The following is a 23,189-nucleotide window of genomic DNA, read 5'->3' on the forward strand; positions in this document are numbered from 1 at the left end:
AATTGAAGTGACATCACTTGGCTTTTATCACCTCGCTGCCACTGACATCTCCCTCACAAACGACTGACCTGAAGCTCTTTGACTTCACTGGAAATTTATTAGTGTTCTTGAACTTTGAACCAACATCCCCTTTCTGATGGCGATATAATAAAACCAGAAATACACCACTAGTGTTGTATGTCCAAAAGTTTTAATACATGGTCCTCACTGCTCAGAAAAGTTATCGCATTAAATTCTAATACATAAATTCGTCTTAATTAAAAAAAAAAATCTTCATTTTACACATCACAATTTTGTCACAGCAGCTAAAGGAAACCAGATTTTATATGCAATTGTCTCAAAGCAAAAAAAATACAACTAGTTCTTCCCCAAATCAACAAAACTGCTATCGTATTATTCAGTAGTTACTGCAAATCCCAACTTGAACAACACTATCCCCACAAGTGTACAGCTCAGGAAAAGAGAAGTGCCATTCCAATTTATCATCTGCAAATCTGAAATTTATTAAACCAGGGCTCTCAGCATATGTTGACTTTTTCTGTTAACTGAATTAACATACAAAGCGTGTTTAATTTAATTGCACACCATTTTCTTTAAGTCATTGTTCTTCTTTTATTATGACTTGAATAGATTCACAAGTTACAAAATATCAATGCTACCTACAGCAGTTTATACAAATCCACAGGCGTGTTTGAATTGTGACAGGCACATGAACATGATATTTGATCACCCGAAGGAAAGGCCAGATTCCCTGATCCATTAAAACCAACATCCACATAAGCCCACTGCTCTATGGATGACAGCAGAGACAAAATCAGTAGGCCGTGCGTGCCGTAAATAGATTGATGAAGGGAGCGGTGACAGAGGCATAACAGAGCACATGGCAGAATTACATTCTACATTTCATCCTCCGACGAGGGTAAGATGTGCTACACCAGCTTGCAACAGAAGCATGAATAGGGCTCTCCTCCTATTCAGTCTTATGCCAGAGCTGGGAATCGGGAAACTACAATTCAGCTTCTTACACAAAATCCTCAAGCATCACAATAATCAGTCTTGAGCTGCAGTTCCACAGCTTACCCTTCTCTTGCACAGGAAAAAAAAAAAAAAAAAAAATTACATAAGGCTTATCTGTACTTATTCTGTGCTCACAAGATGCTTTCTTCCGCTGTAAAGAAAACAATAAAATATACCTGCCTTCTGAGAAAAAAAGCCCTCCCTTCTCTCTCTCCTCCAAAATACCCGTCATCATGGAGAGCTCTCACTTATAATCCACTTGCAAATACTTCTCAAATTAAGTAAGGCCAGGTTGCTACCTTTGCCCACTTTGAACAGATGACAGAGAATATATTATTTCGATATTCTTCACCAGGTTCTGGTATCAAAGATAGTTCACTAGTAAATATCTCCAAGAGAGAGCCGCACAGCTGTTAACATGTTCACACAAGTTCTAACTCTCACTGTCCCTGTACCTTAAAATAAAACTATAGCTATTTCAGTGGTTTTCAATCAGTTTTAGCTAAGAGCACCGAGTCACCCTTTAAAACCATTTTGTACATTTTTTTTGTGTGATTTGCTAGCAAAAGGCTCAAACACTGGTGAGCGAGTGAGCAGAGACAGTAGGATGCTTTGCAAAATCTGACAGTTCAAAAGGCATCCAAAGAGATGCGAGAAAGAAAACTAGCCACTAAAGTGAAAACTGCATTGAACCAGCACTGTGAAAACAGGGAGAAATGAAGCAGCTCCAGTATAAGCAGTTATGCAGAACATTTTACTAGCGATATCTTTTGTTTGTTCAGGCAGTCACAAGGCATTCATTACCATGATACAAATTGCAAAAGCTTTCATTTGAAAGCGCAAGAGGAATAGGATACTCAATTATTCCAGTTAAGAACACTTATTGAGAGTCTAATACAAGGTTACTTAGCTGTGACATGATTTTCTCACAATTAAGAAAGTCTGCACTAAAGGGGAAGAAGTTTACACAGCTTAGAAGATGATGCTGACAGCTTTCTAAAGCCAGCCTTTACACAAGACTTGGCTTATTTTATATCGAGACACATACTGAACGAGACAGCCATCACCTTCAATCCAAACAAACGAGCGTTTGCATAAACTTCCCCCATCTACATTAGAGTTCCCAACCAAATACAGCCCTTGTGTTTTCTGCAAAAAAGGTAGTTCTTCTTGGTTATTGCTGTATTACAGGAAACGACGCTAACATTTGCAGGAGAGACAGAGTGCATATTTTGAAGATTGCATCATTTACAAAAAGCCTCACACCCAGTCTCTTCATCTTGTGCTGCTTCTGTACAGCAAAACTAGCATTCTGTTTCTTCCAAACGAAACAGTACCTTCGGACCCTCTCCCTGCCCTGCACATCTCAAGAGCACTTATGCCTCTTCACTATGGTTTCTACCAGTAGGTAATGGCCCATCATGCATTTATGACAGCACCTCAAGCAAAAGCGCATACTTCATCCAATGGACTTGACCCCAATGAAGTCCGTAAGAAAACAAGGAAGGGGAACACAAAGGGGAAGGGAAGAAAGTTAGTCTCACTTCACTGAAGGGAACAAATGTTTCTAACAGCAGAAGGTTTGTTTTCAGAGAGCTGTAATTTAAGCCGACAGGCCAGCTTATTAAATAGAAGAGGCCCCTTCACCCAAACACAAAAACCTATACAAAAGACATTTTTTATTTAGATCTGCCTCTGAAATGAATGAAGAGAATTTGAATGTTGGAGAAACTGAAGAGTCTGCACTGCTACCAAACAAATCAGACTGTGCAAATCCATGTTGTTTATCTGCAGTGCTGAGTCACATCTGGATGGTGGACTTGCCTCACCGAATACCACACCTTGGAAGCGTTTCAGCACTTCCCCTCCTACCAGAACACTGCCTTAAAAAAGAATTCCTACAGTGACGTGATGAGAAGTGATCTTTTCCTGCCGTACGGTGTATGTATATTTAAGACTTTCACAAACATTTGGCCAAAAAATGTATATTATAGTATTTCCCAAGCCACAAACGCTACACAAGCCATTCTTACAGGATATTCTGTCCAATGACATGTGACCTCGACCTTACTTCTCGCTCTCCTACCCGCCATCCACCAAGCAAAGCATCGCATCCTTGCAGGCTTTGATTGTAAGTCTTCAGCTTCTGGAATGCAGCAGTTAGACTTCTGCATTTTTCAGGGACTCAGAAAAACCATTTAGCTCTCATATTCAATGTACAACATTTTCAGTAAGTGCTTTCACGCTCCGTTCGTAAGGACAGTCAGGTCACTTCACACCACAGAGGTGGTACTTTCCGGATTTACACGCATCAATCTTGAAGCATTTCTCAGATCCTGTAGCTGCTTGGCTGGCTTTCCAACTCCTTCCTCAAATCTTTTTTCCACAACAGGAAGGACAGTTTCATACAGGAAGGATGCATTCTGCCTAATGAATGCTTTTTTCTCAGGGTCCTGTTCACACCGTAAACTGTAATCAACATGCTGGACAGCCACCAGGATGATTTCCACAAGACTCTCCAAAAGAACCATATGCAGCTCTGGAAAGTAAAGCTTCAACGCTTCCTCCAAGAAGGCCATAGTCTGCTTAGTGAAAGCTACTACAGTATAGCTAAGGTTGACCCAGCAGTCATCACCCGTATATTGGTCAAAATTGCCTACCCCACAGCCCCTCATCTCCTCCCTGAGTTTCCCCAGCGCCTCTGGAGTCATTAGGTTCATCCTTCTCCACATCTCCTCAGAGTTGCGGTGCTTGGTGGCCTCGATGATGATATCCTTGTAGCTCTGTAAAGCATCTTTGATATCCTTTACCAGGAGGGCATGAATGATGAAGGTGAGATCCAGTCCAATCTCGCTAAGCTGCTTGCAGTGCTCTTTAGCTACCTTGGATATTAACAAAAAGCAAAGGGTGTTACTAGTGTGCAGGCCCCCTTTACATCTTACACATTTCCAGAATCTATCATTCTCAGAAAACGGGGAAGCGTTAGTCATACGTCACTTATTTCGCCTGCTCTAAGAAATTCCTTATTAATGAGAAATTAATAACTGAAAGATAAACCCTGCCTTTCAAAAATACTCTGGACAATTACATTATAACCCCCCCAGACACACTTCGCTCCTCCCCCAAATTAGCAGCTGAAAGAAACCATAACCTGAGAAAGTTAGTCTTGAAAAAAATTATGGAAATGTAGCCCAGGACAGGCTTGAAAAACAAACAAAAAGTCTTCAAAATACTCATCATTCAGATGTAGCTTACGTAAATTTTAGGACCTCCTACTGATTAAAGGCAATTTAGAAGAAACACATTTTGCATTTCTGATAAAGGCAGGGTTTTTCTTGCTGTGTATTTTCATCTGAATGCTTTCCTCTGTTAAACTGAAAAAAACCAAACCAACCCCCCATTAACCTTTCAATGCAGGAAACCTCTTTGGAGACCCACTCAAGAGCCAACAACTAACCTAGGGTTAGAAAAGAGGATTTACAAGTTTTGCAGCCTTTGGTTTGGCCATCATGTCACACCACCCTCTTTGGACCCTCTTACCTTGACGCACTCTGCCGCAGTCGACAAGCTCTCTTTACTGTCAAATACTTGCTTACTGAAGGCATCTACAAACATCTTCATGGAAGAGCGGGCCCAGACAACGAAGGCTGAGTAGCAGCCGTTGTTACCAGCAAAGTCTGTCTCAAACTCTCTCGCCGTCTCTAGAAGGCTGGTGAAGAAGACGTGGCAGAGCTTGTGGATGTAGAGCAGCGTGGCACCCTCGATGCGCAGCTGTCGGATGGCTGTCTGCACCGCGGCCGCCCGGTTCTTCAGGAAGAGCTCACACGCCTTGGTGGACTGGCCCAAGCGAATGAGCTGGGACACGGCTCGGCGGGTGGCCCGCGGCCCTCCTCGCAGTGAGCGGTCTGGAGACAGCTCAAACACCAGCACATCCGTAAGCTGCCGGACCCGCTCATCCACCTTGAGCCGCAGCTCCTTCACAGGCTGGCTCACGGGCTTGTCCCCCAGGTACTCGTTGAGTTTATCCAAGAGGTCCACCGCCCCCTCAAAGTCCCGCTGAGCAATGCAGACATCCAAATCCTCTGGCAGCTCCTGGATCCACTCAAGTGAGAGGTCGACCACCTCCTCCTCAGCAGAGGGCTCTTCCTCCTCCTCCTCCTCATCCTCCTCAAAGGGGTTGGTGGACTCAGGGGGCGTCGGGGCAGGCCGGGGCAGGGCCTCCTGCTCCAGGCGTCGCTTCTCGCTGAGAGCCCGGTTGCGCTTGGTCTCCTCCAGCACCTCCAGCCACTCCTTCTTGATCTTGGCGTTCTCGGCCTGGAAGATGCGGCTCTCAGGGAACATGAGCAGCTTGAACATGTCCTTCATGGGCGGGTTGTCCTTGACATTGACCACAGCCAGCCCATCGAGGGGGTAGAGGGCATCATAGCGGTAGGCACCGCGGCGGTTGGGCAGGGCGGTGGCCACGAGCAGGCAGTCGTTCATGAGGAAGGCATGCACCCGCTGGATCTGTGCCATGTGGTCGGCGTCGTACTCCACCAGGTCGCCGTTGTAGACCAGGTACTTGCCGGGGCTCTCGGGCAGGAGGTCGCGGCAGCCCTCCACCTTCTCCAGGAGGGTGGTAAGCGTGCGCTGCCGGCCCTCCTCGCTGGCCGCAGCCTCCTTGGCCGACAGCGGCAGGAAGGGGTCGGCGGCGGCGGCGCGGCGGGCGCCCAGGGCGGGGTCGTCGCGGTCGGCCTGGAGGAGCAGGGCCTGGGTGACGGCCTCCATGATGCCCTTCTGCTCGGTGAGGATGTGGCTGAGCTGGTACATCTCGCTCTCCAGGTAGCTGATCTCCCGCGCCGTCTCGATGAACTGCCGGTAGTTCTGGTAGACGTTGCGCTTCAGGCTCTGGGCCGTCTCCTCGCTCAGCGCCTGGATGCGCTGCCGGTGCTCCTGCAGGTCCCGGTCCCCGTCGGACTGCTGCGACAGCTGCTTCACGTACTCCCCCGCCGCGAAGCCCCCCGACTCCAGCTGCCGCCGCAGCCGGCTCCCGCCGCCTTCGCCCAGCGACAGCGCCATCGCCGCCACCGCCGCGCCTCCAGCCGCCCCGCTTCCCGGCGCCCGCCGCCCCGCCGCCGCTGCCGCTGCCGCCGCCGGGGAGACCGCCGCCGCGCCTGCGCACAGCGGCACGTACGCCGCCTGCGCCAGCATCGCCGCGCCGATCGCGCATGCGCGGGCGCCCCGCCGGAAAGCGACTGCCCGGAGCGACGCGAGGCCGCCGCGCTGGGGAAGCGCCGGCCTCGGGCGGGGCGGGGCGGGGCGGGGCGGGGGAGGAGTCGCGCACGGATCCCGCCGCGCGCATGCGCCCGAGGGGAGGGCATTGGAGGGTGTTCGGCGCATGCGTACTCGGAACGAGGTGGTGGCGTTGCGCCGTTTGTGGCGCAGTGCGCATGCGCGGGGGGCCCCCCTCCTCGGGCCGTCGGGGCCGCTGTAGCGCCCGGCCGTTGGGGTGGCCCCCGCGGCGGAGCTGCGCGGGATGGAGGAGGACTTCGTGCTGGCGCTCCAGCTCCAGGAGCTGTGGGAAGCGGAGGATAAGGAGGCGGCGGCGGCAGCGGCAGCAGCAGCAGCAGCAACCTGCCCTGAGGCCTCGCCGGACCCCTCGCTCCTCCGCCCGCTGTCGGTGGTGGACGAGGCCTGGGAGCTGCTGGACCCCAGCCCCGACGTGCACGGCCTCTTCGTGCAGTTCAACGAGACGCTGTTCTGGGGGCGCCTGGCGGCTGTCGAGGTGTCGTGGAGCCCGCGCATGACCCTGTACGCCTTCGGGGGGCTGGGTCGGCTCGGAGGGCAGCCCTGCGTGGGGAGGGGGCCGGGGCTCTCGGGCCGGGCGCGGCGGAGAGCGGCCTCCCGCCAGGCATCGCCCGGCTGGGGCGGGGAGCCGGGGTGCGGAGGGCCTCGCCAGGAGCGGGAGGGCGGCGGGGGAAGCCGGTGCTTCCCGAGCAGCGCTGCCGGATGGCGTTCGCGGGCCCCAGGTTTCAGAAGCCGCCGTGCCTCTGAACGGCCCCAGCGGTGTGCTGGTGCTGCGTCAGAGCTGTCGGAAGAGCCTGCGAGCCATCAAATAAGCAACGGCTCCTCTCGTCATACAGCTATGGGGTTTGGGGAGGGGGAGGAAAAGCTGTCGGTTGTCCCTCTGTGCCGCTCCTAACTGCGGCTTCGTAGGCACGATTGACTAGTGCCACAGCTTCTCTTCCAGGCATTTGAATCTCCTGCTTTTCTAACATAGTTCGTACCCCAGGACGTGGGTTGGTCGCTGTCGTTGTCTGTTTTGTCCTTCATTTGTCACCTTTGGCAGCCGTAAATGGCTTTTCCCGTGGTGCAGGCAAAACTAGAGAGATGTTAAAGTGGAATAACTTGGTCTTAAACCACGTATGTCGAAACTTACAAGAACGTACTTGCATTGCTGTTATTTTTCTTCTTCTCCATTTTCTGGTAGTTTTACAGCATGGCAGAAAGGCAAATATGAAACTATAATAGTGTATTAACAAGACAGAATAGTCTAGGAAGGGGAATACAGAAGAAAACTGAGATACAAAAGAAAAAAAAAGCTTGGAAGTGCGGGCTGCAGTTCTGCAGCAGATCAGCTGATGCAATTGCTGGCTGCTGGAGTCCTGCCCCCTCTTGTCCTCTGCTGGTTGCAGTACTCTTTAGACACTTGAAAACATTTGGATACTGAACTGGTAGAGTACTAACCCAATTAACGAAAAAAACACAATTGAAATGTTTCTGCTGGATTACTGTGGACAAGTGATGATATGTAAAGGTTCAGTAACTGTCAAAAGTTGGGGGAGGGTGAGAGGTGAAATTGCAGCAACCAGTAGTTAAGTCAGTGTTGGCTGCTGTGAATCTCCAGGCTCTGTTTTATGTATTTCACTCCATCAGGAGTTCTAATGAAAACAGTCCTCTGCCTCCTAAACAGGTTAGCTTGGAACAGTCCATTGTGATTTTTTTTCTTTTCCCCTCCAATTGCTAGCTTTGAATTAAGTGATTGCGAGAGATCTAATAAATTAGTTTCACTTTTGCTAGTTTAGTCACAGCTTATTCTAAGGAACTTGCGGGCTTTTTTGTTTTTTTTTTTTTTGCTTAATGATGTTGAGGTTTTCAAGTAACTACTAAAAGTGTTTTTTCATGTTCTGAGTTACCTAGTGTGTGTTGGAAGGGGACAATGTTTTAACTCCAATTCTCAATTTTCTTTGTGAACCACAGAAACAAGTAGCTTTTCATATTTTCTTTCTGTGTCTCTTTCAGCTGTGCTGGAGTGTGTAGATATGAAGGAAAAGGTGGAATGTGTTCCATTCGTCTAAGTGAGCCGCTCCTAAAGTTAAGACCAAGGAAAGATCTCGTTGAGGTATTTGAAGATTGTTCATGAATCTGCACATATAGTGTATTTTGCCTCCCCCCCACTCCATACAGACATTTTACATTTCATAGTGGGATTCTTATACACGGTGACTTACAGATCGTAAAATAGTGGTGACTTTATTGTTATATTTGTGTTGCTTGTGTTGCAATGTCATGGTAATCTTTCGTTTTTGTGTTTCTAAATGGGCAACTCTGAGTAGGAGTCTAAAGTCACTTGTTTATTTTACTGGCTTTATAAAGAAAAAAACCCTAACTTTTTTTTACTCCTAAATCATCCTCTAATAATAAAAATAAACATGGGCTGAAAGCACAATCAGAAAATGGCTGTAGTTTCATCTTTTAGGTCAAAAGGCCAGCAGCAGAAAATAAGGATGTAGGATATGACTGTAAACATAACTTTGTGTTGCTTCTTGTGCCTCTGTCAAGGCTGCTTGTTTGAGTTGGCTTGACATTCAGATTTGCTTAATGAACAGAAAAGCTGTAAAGTTTCAACCTTCTCACAAGTGTCTCTCTTTTGGGTTGCAGAGGGGATGATCTCTTTAAAGATCTGACTTAAGTTTGAGGATCATTCCTCCTTTTTGGAATGTCACTTACTATAGTAAAATTCTCTAGCATGTTTTGGTGGTATGGGAATAGAGGTAATTTGATTTGACAGAATAAGCATTATGTTTTTATGACCCAGACTGAACATGTGAATGCATGAAAATAAGATCACTACCAAGATAAATGTAGAAGAGTAAAATACTTCCAGCTTAGTTTTGAAACTATATGTAATGCTTTTCAGAAAACAGCTAATGATTTGCATCGTTTCAGACACTGTTGCATGAAATGATCCATGCCCTGCTTTTTGTTACTAATAATGACAAAGATCGTGAATCTCACGGACCAGAGTTCTGCAAACACATGCGTCGCATTAATCGCTTGACTGGAGCCAATGTCACAGTAAGCATAATCCACTTAACCTAATTTAATAGAGGTTTCTTCCTGATTTGGTTTTTTAGTATGCCTGCTGTGGTATGAGTAATATACTTGTTCTTGTTAGACACTCCACAGTTGGCACCAATACAAATTTGCATCCAAGTGTATGCCAGTTCCGTAGTTATTTTGTTGGGGACAATGGTGGGAACAGGTTGAGGAAGATGTGGTGAGTTATTAGTCATATAATTTTCAAGTATACCCTCTGTAAGTATTTTCCTTGAAACTTTTGTTTTAAACTTGAAACAATTTAATGATACCAGGGACAGAATAGCTCCATGTTCAGAATGGAACAAATTTGAGGAAAAGCAGTCTGTTTTAGTTAAGATTTATATCAGTAGAGGCTAATGGGTTGATGATATTTAAAAATAATGTGTCTGATAAGATCAATTAAGATAATAGCTGGAGGGAGAATACAATACTGGTATTGTTTACAATGCATTCTGAACAGTATGCCATGTAGGGTGAAATTAAATTGTAGATAGATTTTTAAAATTATATTATTGCAGTTCAAACAAGATAGCCAGGACATATTCCTATACATCCTGTCTTTTTTTTAAAGCTTTGTTTTAATGGTATCTAAATGTTGATCAAATTTCACCCAGGTTCAGCTCTTTTAGCTGGTAATGTAAAAATCACAGCAGTAATGGAAGGAAGGGAATGCTAATATATTTAAAAAAAAAAAATAGAGCTAGTGATATAAAATGAGAACCTTTCTGAATGACTGGGTGTTTGGGCTTTTTTTTCTTCTTTTTTTTTTTAAATCTAGATCTATCATACTTTTCATGATGAGGTGGATTTGTACCGCCAGCACTGGTGGCGATGCAATGGCCCCTGTCAAAATAGAAAACCTTACTTTGGATATGTGAAACGTTCAATGAATAGAGCACCCTCTGCACGAGACTTTTGGTGGGTTGAGCATCAAGAGACGTGTGGAGGTACATTCACAAAAGTGAAGGAGCCAGAGAACTTCTCTAAGAAATCCAAGGAGAAAACCCAGCCAGCAAAACTTCCAAATTCAGAGTTAACTAGCAAAGGTATTTAAAATAATTTTTTTTTCTTTTCCAAACTGTTTTTGTCCAAACAGTTCTTTGAACAAATACAGATCGAGCACTACATGAACTCTGTTTAGATATTACTGTTTCGTAGCAAAGAACAGGGCCCGTTTTATTTGTGCATTTCTAGGCTCCTTCTCAACTGTTTGCAAAAGGTTTAGTTTGCTGCACTGTTTTCAAGCAGCAGATTTTTCTGGTGATGCACATAAAATACTAAGCCCATGATTTGTATACAAAAAAGCTACTAACTTTTCTTACTTTCTTCTCTTCTTATTTTGCAGGCAAGACACAAACGCATGATACGCAAGATCTGATGCCTTTTAGTGGAAAGGGATATCGGCTTGGAGGAGACAGTGATCTTTCAGAAAAAAGCACAAATTCCAGCAGCAGTGTTAGAAACAGTGAAACACCTGGTTCACAGCATCGCTCAACACTAAAGACAATACCGATCCCGAAAAATGAGATAAAATTTGAAAAATCACCCCGTAGTGGCATCTTCTTTCCACTTTATACTGATGATGCCAGTGAGAAAATCAACTTAGCTTCAAAGCGTGAGTTTCCTAAACCCTCTGTTGCTAATACAAAAGCTTACAAGAATGTTAGTGGATCGCCTATCAAAATTGCTCGTGTTACAGAAGAAAAATCAAACCAAGGTTCTGCAAATGGCAAGAGGGTTATGCCACTTTATAACAGGCCACTGAAACAAATTTGTTTTGAGCAGGCAACAACAGCTCAGGTTGCACCTGAGAAAAAAAGCTCAGAACATACTAATGCACTGCAGCAATGGCCAAAAATGGAAGACAAAACTGCCTTTGAAAACTATTTCATTAAAAAAGGGAGTACTGATGTCACTTTAAGTAGAAATACACCTATGAAAACCAAAGCTGAATCTACAGTGTCCTCTGCAAGTTCCAGCACTGCTGTAGGGCAGGATAAAAAAGTCAGTTGTCCTGTTTGCCAGACAGAGGTTTTGGAGTCAAAAGTAAATGAACACCTTGATTCTTGTCTTGCATAAAACCTTTCGGAAAGCTGTCTCAAAAAGATAAACCAGGGCTGAAAACATTGCTTGAAAACTACTTTGCTCAGGGTTTGCTTAGCTGTGGTTACTTCCCTGTGTGCCTGTTCTGAACTGGAATTTAAACTACTGTCAGCATGCTGAACAACAAGTTTTGTGGAGTCGCACATCAGTGCTGACTAGGAAGCTAGCTGCTACTTGTGGTCCAAAGAATTGAATACTCACGTTTTAGTAGGTGGATGTTTGTGCCAACGTTCTTGCTGCGGAATCTGGGTAATACAAGAGAAGGTGGATACTTGCTGAACTGTGTGTTTTCAAGGCAGTTTTTAAAATTAAGACATTTTTAATCCTGCTAATTTGTCTTTGTTCTTAAGACCCCTTTGTTGTTTGGGGTTTTTTAAGTGGTTTTGGCCGTTCTTAACCACCTATAATAGATAAGAACTCTTCTGTTTACTGCAATGTAATTAAGTGGCATGTATTTTTAGAGTAGTAAATTTTTTGCATAAGCCACAATTACACTCTCAGGTGGTCCTTCTCACCCGTGACCTTTTTGAAAAGATAGGTGAGAGTGAGAATCTCAAATACGGGCTTTTGTCAAAGATGGGAGAGGCAGGAGCATCAAAAACATAGCAAAGCATCCATTTAGGTTTAATGGGTGGATTGTAGCAGGAAAAGAGAAAATCCAGAAGGGCAATGAAGGTGCTAGGAAATCAAGCACAAGATACTTGGTAGATGAGGAGAAAGCTCTACCCTTAAGGGCTAACTAAAAAAAAAAAAAACATTTTGAGGAGCTTGCTTTCAAAAAGGATTTAAAAATTAGCTATACTGTTAAAAGTTGGAGTGGTCAAATGGAAGCTAAGGAACTTCAGTCTTACCTGTGTCTTTTGGTCCAGGATCCCAGCTAGATTCTCCACCTGCTTTTTCTGATGGTTTGCACAAACTCTGTTTAAAGTTCACTAGTTTTTAGGATATAGGTATTACGTGCACGAGTAACTGACCCCCATATCCTGACACTAGTAAGTAAAAGTTGTGAGGAATATTGGTAGCAATACTGGTAAAGGCTGTTCCTGGCCATGCCATAAAAGCCTTCCTGATTTTTTCAGTTAAACTTCCAGTGCTGTACAGGTCAAAACGGCATTACATTGACATCAGCTGACAGCCTTCATTTTGCTGCTTCTGGAAGCCAGCCAGTATCCAACAAGCCAGTCAGTTGAGTACTAAAGCCATTGTGCTGTTGGAAGTTACGAATGCTGAGTGGATGTGTTTTCTATACAAACTCTCTGAAATGTTAACAGTTCTCTTGCTGCACTGAAAGTATTTAACTGGTTAAACAGTTAACAGCTTGATTCCTTCCTTGTAAAACTGATTATAAATATTTTTGTTTAAAAGAAAAAATAATTACGCTGTTTCATATGTTGTTGCTACAACTTTAAATGGCTATATTAGCCTCGGATGCACGTTTGCCTTTATATAGTGAATTACTTGCTGTTCCCTTTTGAAATTGAGAAATAAACTGATGTGCAATGGAATCTGGCAAATTATACGTTTACTCTTTTTAAACATTGGTGTATTTTTTTTAAATGCTGACACTACAGATGTTTAATGTTAATCGGATTGTTCTTGCATGTTCTGAATAAATTGGTACTGAGTTTTAAATTTTCATTAAGCCTGGGTTTCGCATGGCAGTTGTGGCCATCTTGTGTTGCTTACCTGTGGGCTCACCTGTATATCTAGTAACAGTCTGGTTTAATAGATCCTTTCTGTATTAACACTTTTCCTTCTTAAATTTCCCTGTAAACACAGGTGCTGGTAAATATGGACTGCATCAACCTCTGTCTTCTCCGTCATATGTTTAGTACAGTTTCACTTTTGTTGCATTTCTGTGGAAAATTTTACAAATACTGATTCTAAAACTTGATTTGCCGTGTTAATTTTCCATACTTCCTTCTTAAAACTGCAGTATCTGTCAGTGTTCCTGGTGAAACGTGACATTCACAAGGACGGTACTACTCAGAAGTATTTGTACTATCATATGTTTTTTAAGATGAGGACTAGATTCACATCATGGATGGTCTCTCACATCGTGAAGCATTTTTTTGAGAGATACTTCGCTTACTATTGTTCCCATCAGTTTCCGGGTTTGTCTTTCCCACTGCAACCGATAAAAGTAAAGGATTGCTCCGGGAAGGAAAGATTGTGGGTATCGTTAAATACATTTTCATATTCAAATAGATTTTTTTTTTTCCTAATGTCATCTTTTACATCAACTGTTCATTTGAACAACAAAGAGAAAACCAATGTGGGAATTGGCCTGTAGAATTCGGCGAATAGTACAGCCTGTTGGGGGGCTGGGGGGGGACTCAAGCGATAGGCAAGTCCTGTCTCAAATATACAAGTGTCCCAAAATAGATCTGTTTTCAGAACAATTGAGCAATTTTGGAGCAGCTGTGGAAAAACATCACCTCTGCCCAGGCATGTTTTTACAATGAAGTATTATGATGCCAAGATCTCTTTTATACAGAGATAAAGGTGACAAAGAGCTGGGTGGATAGGCTTTGCGGTTGCTACCTGTTGCAGGCTATTATTAACAGGTCACGGCCTTGTTTTTTTGGGTATGTTACTGTGAATGGTGTTTCTGTAAGATTTTGTTCTTGAATACAGTGTCCTTCCCACAATTACAACAATGACTACCAGTATGTTTTTAAAATACGCTGTTGAATTTGGGTCAAAGGTGAGAAGTTTCGTCTTCTGTATCAGCTGACTTTGTCCTGAGTGAGTTTAGATGCTGTCTGTAACAACACAAACTGGTAATGAATCTTGAACGAACATGCTTCACCGAACTGCAAAATAAGTTGCCTGACTGGAAATCTGAGAAACAAGTTAATATACTTGACTGTCAAGACAAAGCAGGTATGAGAGAGGTCAGCACATGGTTCTGCGAAGGAAAGGCAAAAGCAGTCTCATTCTGTGGTGATCTACTGGAATTGCTCAGAACGATGCAGATGATAACGTTTCTAGAGGTTTAACTACCTAAATGGGGGTTACTTAGCTATTTCATTATTATGAAAGAGGCAGCTCTTAAGTTGCCTTGAAACTGGTTATCGGGCAAGAAATCTTGAAGGTCAAATACTTTCAAGTATTTTTGACTTTTTAGGGAGATCTTATCTAGGAAGTTTTCAAAATACTTGATGAGTTCTGATGAAGGAATCAGAAGCAGCATTTTTCCCTGGACTGATAAAAACAAATTAGTATCTTGCAAGAAGATACGTAATAGAAATACTCTGCTTCATAACATGTTTTAAAAGTGATAACGTGCCATTCCTCTCTACTTCACCATCTCCAGTAGTCCAACCACTATTTGTATTCACTCGGGGTACCTGGGTCCCATGGGAAGTGTATTCTTACAGCACGTTCAAGCCCAATTCCTGTGCGTAAGCTGATGAGCAGGGCTATTTATGTCTCTCTTTCCCCACTTCTCGGGCAGGGAAGGTGCTGCTGCTCAAACTGTGTAGGAATTAGTTACCTGAGCCTCCTTTCTAGGAACGTTTTTCAAGAGAACAGCTAAATGTTGTTCATTTGGAACAACCTGCAGAAGGCCTTATGCTATGCTGTGCTACCTGCCGCTGTACCAGTGTTAGTAATAAAGGATACCAGGTAACTTGTTAGAAAATCAAAGGCTAGAGAGGGCTCAGTCGTAACCGAACGACTAGTGAGCAATTCCTGAAATGCGAAGTAGCTATTCAAACTTCAAGCTTCTCTTGCTGCAGCAGCAAGATGTGCTGTAGAGTAAATGGCTTGTAAGGATTTTTCTTCTTCCTTGGGTCTTCGTCTGGAGCCCCTCGGTTCTGTCGCATTTTCTATACACGCAGCATCCCTACACATCCTTCATGTAAAGCAAGTTACGTGGACTGAAGCGTAACAGCAAGAAGGAACAAACGGTGAGTTTCTGAGAAAAAGCGAGATGGACATCTCTTCTAAATCGGTTAGAGCAATTCATGGCGATGATGGGGTGACACAGACTGCTCTGGCTGCCACCACAGCTGTTTGCTTCATCGCTGCTGGAGCTGGTCATCCTTGAACACGGTGTCCATGCATCAGCTGTCGCGTTTTGCCACCTTAAATTGAACGGCCACTAAAAGGTTGGACTGGGTGACCTCCTGAGGTTACATCTGACCTAACTTCCCCTGTGCGCATATGATTGATTGTTACTGCCTGACACAGTAAGGACAGAAGTGAAACAGCTGCTCTCTGTCAGCTGCTGCTTACCTGCTAGCCAGCATTCATGAATTTTACACTCCAAATTAAATACCCAAGATCTTACTTGTGTCTGCGTTATTACAGCTGGTTTGAAGTCTTAAGCTTAAAGAAACAATTGCTTGTATATGAACGTAAAGACTCTACATTAAATTACCCTTAAAGTGTGGTTTATGGGTAGACAGGCCATGAAAAAGACTTGCGTTTCAGTGCGCGTGTGAAAATACACTGTGCGTTTTCATGTACTCGTGTATATGGAAAAACCAAGGCGCCAGGCTGTGTGGAGCTTTGGGATTCTTCAACAGGCCGTCAGGTGGCACTCCGTGCACTTAAGGAATACTTCTTTCTTCCTCTCCAGCCTGTACAGGGAAAGAACAGAAAGTGCAGAATTAGCAGCCTTGTGTTTCACCTACAGCTGCACTCCAGGCTGAAGCTGGATCGTCAGGAATGCCGACTGGACCATAAAACAGGTTAAAGGAGGAGGAATGGGGGTGGGGGAAGGTCTGCAACTAGCTGAGAGTTGAGAAGTAGAATTTACATCTAACTGGGTTTTCTGTGTTTCTTTTAACTTTGCTGCAAGAGGGACTTGGGAGATGAGCCAGTAGCTCCTTTTTCTAGTTCAGAGTTCAGTGAATAACCCAAAAGGCATCCTTTTGCGGTCTGCGTGCACCGCACCACTTGCATCCACTGCAGGGAAAAGTCCAATCTTCTGCCACCATATGGCATCAACCCAGTTCCACAAGAGAGGCAGGATGAAGTTGCAGGAAGTCAGAGAAACACAAAACTTGTCTCTGGCTCCTTGGCAAAGCTGGGGAGCTGGAGGGGTGTGACCGGCTGAGGAAAGGGTAGGGTACCGTAGGTGTGAAAGCTAAAAAAGGGAGACGGACGTGGCCTCAATCCCTCCGTTCGCTTTTAGCTTCTGCCAGGCCAGGCTGCTTTAAGATTAGATTAAATTTCTAAGAAGGTGCAGCAGCTTGGCCTGAATAGCTCACCCTGTCTCTGTCCCAACCACCCCCTATCCTTCACATCACTTCATCTGCTTTTTTGTCCTAATAAGCCTTAGACCTGACACTTCATAAACCGCATAACAAAGAATGTTTGAAGGAGCAAGAACCAACAAGCCAAATATTTGGCTCCCCCATTGCTTAATTTAGAAGCAGTAAATACTTTATTTTTCTTTAAATGACATTGATCTCTGGACTATAATTTGTGTGTTCACTGCAAGTACCTTCTCTTTAGAGATGTTACTAATTGCACAAAGTCTGGGGGAAAACGTGGACTAGAGCTCAGTGAAGTCCCAAAACAGTATCTTACCTACAGGAATATGGTTTAGTTGGGGTTTTTAATTCTTCTAGTAGTTTCATTCAGCGACTTACTGATGGGGGGAACAGCCCAAGGGTCTCTCTGCTCTTACTCCACTTCCTCCCCACTGCTTCGCTCCCCTGCCTGTGCCTTCCCACGGACCACCCTGGTCTCTTCCCAGAAGCATCCCAGTAATTACCCGCTTTCTTCCCAGAAGGATCCATTCAGTGGGTGTGCTGCCACCCAGCAGATTTTTGTAAGCGGATTTTTGATTCACCAGGAGGGTGTGGGTTGTGTTTTGAGAGAGGCACAAAGCAAAAAAGCTGTGCAAATTGCTTGCTCGGAGGGTGCCCACCTGCAGAAGCTGGCGCAGCCTCTGCAGCACTTGCCTGCAGCCGATGCGTGGTGGAACGCAGCCTGCCCGCAGCACCCACATGTGGCTTGAGGAAGCACTGTCCATTTTCTTCAGCTCAAGGGCAGCGCTTCTCAGAAGCAAGAAATAATTTGACCAGAGCAGTTTATTTTTTATGCCTCTTCATTTTGAGCTGTCCTGGTTTCGGCAGGGATAGAGTTAATTTCCTTCCTAGTAGCTGGTACAGTGCTGTGTTTTGGATTTAGGGTTGATAACACACCGATGTTTTAGTTGTTGCTAGGTAGTGTTTACACTAGCCAAGGACTTTTCAGCTTCCCATGCTCTACCGACTGAGGAGGCTGGAGGTGCACAAGGAGCTGGGAGGGGGCACAGCCAGGACAGCTGACCCAAACTGGCCACAGGGATATTCCATACCATGTGACGTCATGCTCAGCATATAAAGCTGGGGGAAGAAGAAGGAAGGGGGGGGACGTTTGGAGTGATGGCGTTTGTCTTCCCAAGTAACCGTTACGCGTGATGGAGCCCTGCTTTCCTGGCGATGGCTGAACAGCTGCCTGCCGATGAGAAGTAGGGAATGAATTCCTTGTTTTGCTTTGCTTGTGTGGCTTTTGCTTTACCTATTAAACTGTCTTTATCTCAACCCACGAGTTTTCTCACTTTTACCCTTCCGATTCTCTCCCCCATCCCACCAGGGGGGAGTGAGCAAGCAGCTGTGTGGTGCTTAGTTGCTGGCTGGGGTTAAACCACGACATGAGCGCAGTGTACCAAGTCCAATGTTTTTGGCCTGTTTAATGCATAACCCAGCACACACTTGCTATTTTACAGGCATTACTCCCAAGACTTGTAGGGGCTGTGCTATTTATAGCACACAGCACATCTTACGCTAGTTGTTTTTCAACCAACAGCAAGATAAACTCCCCGGTATGTGACAGGACCACACAACTTGGCACGGGCTGCTCCAGATAACATGGCGGTGGATGGATACGGTACAAAGTCTGGGCTGTTCTGGCAGATGGCAAATGGGAACATGTCCAAAGGAAAGAGTCATCCTGAGGATAAAACACCCTGGGGGCTTCAGAGGGGACAGCACCTCTACCAGGCGGGGTATGGAAAGCTGTGAGTAGGGGACCTCAGTCTCAAATCTGCTGTCTTCTGCAGGATATGTCGCTAAGAGTTATTTGGGTTAGTCTTTAACTTTGCATTTAGCAGTACCTATATGGGAAGTTTAATTTAAACGTAAGAAACAACTTTATTACAGTGAGGGTGGTTGAACACAGGAACAGGTTGCCCAGAGAGGTTGTGGAGTCTCCATCCTTGAAGATACTCAAACCCCAACTGGACGCGGTCCTGGGCAGCCGGCTCTGGATGACCCTGCTTAGGGCGAGAGGGCTGGACCAGGCCATCTCCAGGAGCCCCTTCTACCTCCACAGCCCTGGGTTTCTGCCGAACAACCCCATGAGCACTTCACAACAGAGTGAACTTACAGCTGAAGGAAGTTAAGATCCATCTGCTTGCCCTTGCGCTGGCGCAGCCCGGGAGTGCTCACACCATCTCTAACCATCAGTTTATTTCCAGCTGCACGTTTCTTCCTCTCCTTGCAAGGTTCAGCATGGGCAGCTCTCATCACTGCCACCACCCAGGCCATGTCCTGGAGGGACAGGTCCCCCATCCCATGCATCAGAGACTGGGGGACTTCAGGCAGGACCCAGGCACGTGCCATGACACAGACAGGTACAAGGAAGCTCTGCCCTGCCAAGCCGGGTGGAGAAGCAGGTAGCTGGGTCACCGCTTCTCACGGCCTGCCCTGGAAAGGCAGGTTTTAATTGCTGCTTCCTCGCCAAGCCACACGACGGGGGGGCACGGGACAGAATTATCAGCCCTGCAGATGATGTGAATTAAAGCTCAGACGTAATTAATTTTGCATGTACCTATAAGAGATTTAGAAGGCAGGAAAAGCATCTGATGACAGGAAATAGGTATTTCAGGCACTGCAAAACCCCAAGACTATTCAAGCTAGCTGGCAACATTTCCCAGGCAATTTGGCAGAGTTAAGAGGACACCACCCAAGAGGTTTTACTGCTAACATTTGGGCTGACGCTTGGGTCTCGAAATGCAGTTTTGCCGAAGCAGACACACGTCCCGACTGGTAAGCAATGCCATGACTTCGGAGCTTTTTGCAAGGCGTTATGGATACAGGCATCCCCTGAAGGAACAAGGAGACCTGAAGTTGGAAGAAAACACCTAAAGTTGCCTTAACGCAGCCTTCCTCTTAATGCCTTTACAGGCTCCAGAAATGTTACCTTCCCTCAGGACTCTTCTGCAGTGGAGCGCTCCCACACTAAACCAACGCTCTGCACCCTTAGCAGCACAGGCGCTGAACCACACATAGGGTCGTGGTCAGTCTGTGCCCGCCCTGCAGCAGGTACTGAGAGAAATGCTGCCTTAACTGCTTCAGGAAGAGAGCTTGGAGGTCTCTGCTGTTGGGCAAGCATCCTCACTCAGCTTTGGGTTGTTATATGATGGGTTGATCCCAGCCCCGAGTGTATTTTCACACGTGGCTGTGGATTTGTGTTGAAGTGATACCATTTTCAGGAGATTGACAAGTAGATGTCCCGTTTGCGAATCCTGCACCAGTTTCCAGTCTCCTTGTGTCTCTCCCTTTCCTTTCTTCAATAGAAAGGCTACCCAAGCTTGGCGTGAAACTGCTCCTGGGTGATGCTAGCATGGTTAGATACACTGCATTCAGCATCTACTGAAGGGTATGTCCCATGAACTGCCACGGTTCAGCTGTGTCATGTATAATCCTGCCACCTCTGCCAAAAGAGGAGGAGCACCCTCAGCATTTCAAGATTAGTTTGCTTCCCCGAGATGGTCAGCAGCTTGCCACACTGAGCTTTTGTCAAGCAGCACCAACTCAGGGCAGGTAGCAGCAGCAGCCAGAGGCTACACTGCTGGCCATGACTTGGTAGCCACTCCTCTCTAGGCATTTTTTTGCAACTCTCAGCCAAGGGCTTAGGTAGCACCTAACCGCCTGGAAGGGCAGGCACCAGGCTGCTGCCAGCCTTCGTCTCGGAGAAAAAACCCCAAATGTTTTCCTCAGCGAAGTATTTTATCGTTTAATCCACCACCCACATCAGGGGCGTAGCACAAAAGCCTGCAGCTCTGCTGAGGTGGGACAACTCTTGGGGAGCTAACGCAGCCTGGAAGGATGCAAAAGCGCTGGGTTAGCGAGGGGGCAGGAGAGGCCCCCACACACGTGCGGGAGCAGAAACGGCAAGGGAAGGTGCCGGGGAGGTAGGAAGCAGAGCTGTTGTTCTCCGTGCGCTCTCGCCGGAGGAAACTAGAGCAAATTTGCAAACCGACTGTAAGCACTGGAGGTGTAACCAACTGTCTCCCACTTCCCCTACTCCTTCATCCCCGCCCTGGTGGATGTTCAGTCGTAGATAAAGCTGCCTCGCGAGTACCTGAACAAGAGCTTACACCATCATAATCAACAACAAAAAAGCCTCCCAACCAAAACACGCATCCTCCGATTGCTACAAGTTAAAATAACTTTTGTTTGTGCAGCACAACATCCGCGAGCTAAAACAGAGCGACTTGATTTTGTCGTCTCTAGGACAGTAAGAACAGGTTTTTCCGCTCTTACGGAGAGGCCTTGCCCCGGTTGGGACACCAGGGGGACCCAGTCACCCGCTCTTGCTTCCCGCTGTCCCCGGGCGCAGGTTCCCCGGGCGTTTCCGCAGCCCGCTCCCTGCGCCCCGCCAACAGCCTCGGGTCACCCGCAGCAAGGGCGCGCAAAAACCCCGCACCCTGCGTGTTCTCCTGCATTTGTACAGGCTAACTTTTACCGTACAAATACATGCTCTCCCTGGTTATGTCATTGAAAAATTTAGGACCGAAGAGAGTTAACTTACTACAGTTTTTGCTTGTTCATTAAAATATGACCGTGCAGAACACGTGCCCAGCACCACATTACTTACTACTAGGTTGCGGCTGGGGAAGGGGAAGTGAAGGGAAAATAAATATGCCCAATCTGACAGCTCAAACCTTGCTCTTTGCTATTGGGAACACCATCGACCAGACTCTAATCTCAGAAAACAGATCCGGTTATTACCCATGGCCCCAACTCCCTTTGCCAAACGTTAGTGGTGTCTACAATCACATTTTCCTTGGAGAAATATTTACTCCTTGACATCCAAAGATGTTGCAAAGTGCCCAAATAAAAACAGTTCTTCTGAAGTATCTTTCAGTTCCGGTAACCCAGGGTACTGCACTCACCAACAGCCAAGACTGCACGGCTCAGGTTTGGGGGGTGGGGGGCGTGGGGGTGTGTGTGTGTTTAGCTTGTTGCTGGCTAGTGGTTTGTTGGGTTTGGTTTTTGGTTTTTTTTTTTTTTTTCCCCCTCCTTTGGCACATTCACTCCCATCTTCACTGTATGGAAAAACTTCTCAAGATTGCAACAGCAATTAATTAAGCTCCAAAATTCTAGTTTCCTTATGTTTCTTAGAGCTGCCACCATGTCCTCTGCTATAATGCAATCTTTATGTAAACAAGCTTTAAAAAGCTATTAATACAGTAACATAAGCAAGATACATTTACAACCCAAGTGACATGACTTGTCTTAAGACAGTTCTGATCTTTTTTGTTTGCTTGGCTTTTCGTTTGACCCTTGCTGTCTTTAGATAGTGAAACACCAGCTCACAACCCAATACAATATTCAGGTATTAGGCTTTCTGTTTGTGAGCAGGAGTCAAATCTCTGCATTTTAGTTATTCTGGATTAATTTTTTATTTAAAAGCAAAAATAAAATTGAACCACACCAGCTCTTGAAACAAGCCCAGGAGAGGAACTGGTTCCACTCTGGCAAACCACACCGACAGGCCTGTGAAGAGCACTGGATCCGCACGGTGAATATTCAGAGATGGAATTTTACTTCCCATCTCCAACAGCATTTGAAAGGAAGAATGGGTTTCCAGTTTGGACACTGCCCTGAAGCAGTGAGTCAGCTGCGTGCAATACTGGCAAGCTGTCAGTCCATCCCCCACCACTCAAGACGTGAGGCATGCTTTCTGCCACGTGAAGGTGCTGGTACGGGGCTTACAGGGTAAACGAGCTGCTCACCTTTTCCAGCATTTATCACCACGTTATATACAAGGTAGTTGCAGTAAGTTCTCCAGAAGAACCCATAAACTATTACCAACTAAATTTAATCCCGAGCTGCACATTTAGTAAGAGGGGGAAAAAAATCCCTGAAGTCCAACAACTTAAAACTGGAAGACAGACAAGGAAACCAACTCCTAGTTCAAGCCTAAAGTTACAAACCTCTCATCTTCAGAGATAAAAATACGCTATTTTGCAACACACATCCATGAAGAGAAAGGATGGATGGGATGCATCAACAATTGTCTTTCTGAGGCAAACACATTGTGTATTCTTTCTCCTCATACTTCATGCTCCTCCTCAAAGCAGACACCTATAGCATATTTCTGCTTGGCACCTCCCATATTCCTCATACCCACCCCACACACGTGTTTTATCTTGGTCTCATGCATCAGTCTCTTCTCATCCTACTTTACCATTTCTATTCAACTCATTCCTTCCCTCCCTGTCCTGCTAAGGGCTTGAGTCTATCCCCAGTAGGTTGGTGATTTGCATCTCATCTGCTCCTTCCACTTTTAGAGCCAACTCTTAGTACCTGGGTCGTCCATTTTTTCTTATTTCAGGAAAGGGATAAATGTGCTGTATATTCACTCAACTTGAAAGCTATGGGGAAAAGCTTGATGGAACTGAGTAAGTGGTAGCA

At 45.7% G+C, this 23,189-nt stretch overlaps 2 protein-coding genes across 2 annotated transcripts; one reads left to right on the forward strand and one right to left on the reverse strand.

Moving 5' to 3' along the window:
- Nucleotides 1-168: 168 nt before the first annotated feature.
- EXOC8 (exocyst complex component 8) lies at nt 169-6,090 on the reverse strand. The gene is made up of 2 exons (XM_076334108.1): nt 4,558-6,090; nt 169-3,899 (listed from the first exon to the last, which is right to left on the reverse strand). The coding sequence occupies exons 1-2, from the start codon at nt 6,073-6,075 to the stop codon at nt 3,291-3,293; spliced, it is 2,127 nt and encodes a 708-aa protein (XP_076190223.1). The 5' UTR covers nt 6,076-6,090; the 3' UTR covers nt 169-3,290.
- A 377-nt stretch (nt 6,091-6,467) lies between these two features.
- SPRTN (SprT-like N-terminal domain) lies at nt 6,468-13,123 on the forward strand. Its single transcript, XM_076334109.1, has 5 exons — nt 6,468-6,807; nt 8,299-8,398; nt 9,226-9,354; nt 10,157-10,424; nt 10,724-13,123. Exons 1-5 carry the CDS (start codon nt 6,533-6,535, stop codon nt 11,455-11,457), a joined length of 1,506 nt encoding a protein of 501 aa, XP_076190224.1. The 5' UTR covers nt 6,468-6,532; the 3' UTR covers nt 11,458-13,123.
- The last annotated feature ends 10,066 nt before the right edge of the window (nt 13,124-23,189 follow it).

The sequence above is a fragment of the Aptenodytes patagonicus genome, chromosome 3 (genome assembly GCF_965638725.1).
Source record: "Aptenodytes patagonicus chromosome 3, bAptPat1.pri.cur, whole genome shotgun sequence".
Lineage (NCBI taxonomy): Eukaryota > Metazoa > Chordata > Aves > Sphenisciformes > Spheniscidae > Aptenodytes > Aptenodytes patagonicus.

Bases quoted from the DNA above. Each gene is read 5' to 3' on its own strand.
- EXOC8 (XM_076334108.1), bottom strand. From the start codon at position 6,075: ATGGCGCTGTCGCTGGGCGAAGGCGGCGGGAGCCGGCTGCGGCGGCAG. The intron at 3,900-4,557 runs GTAAGAGGGTCC...TTAATATCCAAG, and splicing joins CTGCGGCAGAGTGCGTCAAG to GTAGCTAAAGAGCACTGCAA.
- SPRTN (XM_076334109.1), top strand. From the start codon at position 6,533: ATGGAGGAGGACTTCGTGCTGGCGCTCCAGCTCCAGGAGCTGTGGGAA. The intron at 9,355-10,156 runs GTAAGCATAATC...TTTTAAATCTAG, and splicing joins TGACTGGAGCCAATGTCACA to ATCTATCATACTTTTCATGA. The intron at 10,425-10,723 runs GTATTTAAAATA...CTTATTTTGCAG, and splicing joins TTCAGAGTTAACTAGCAAAG to GCAAGACACAAACGCATGAT.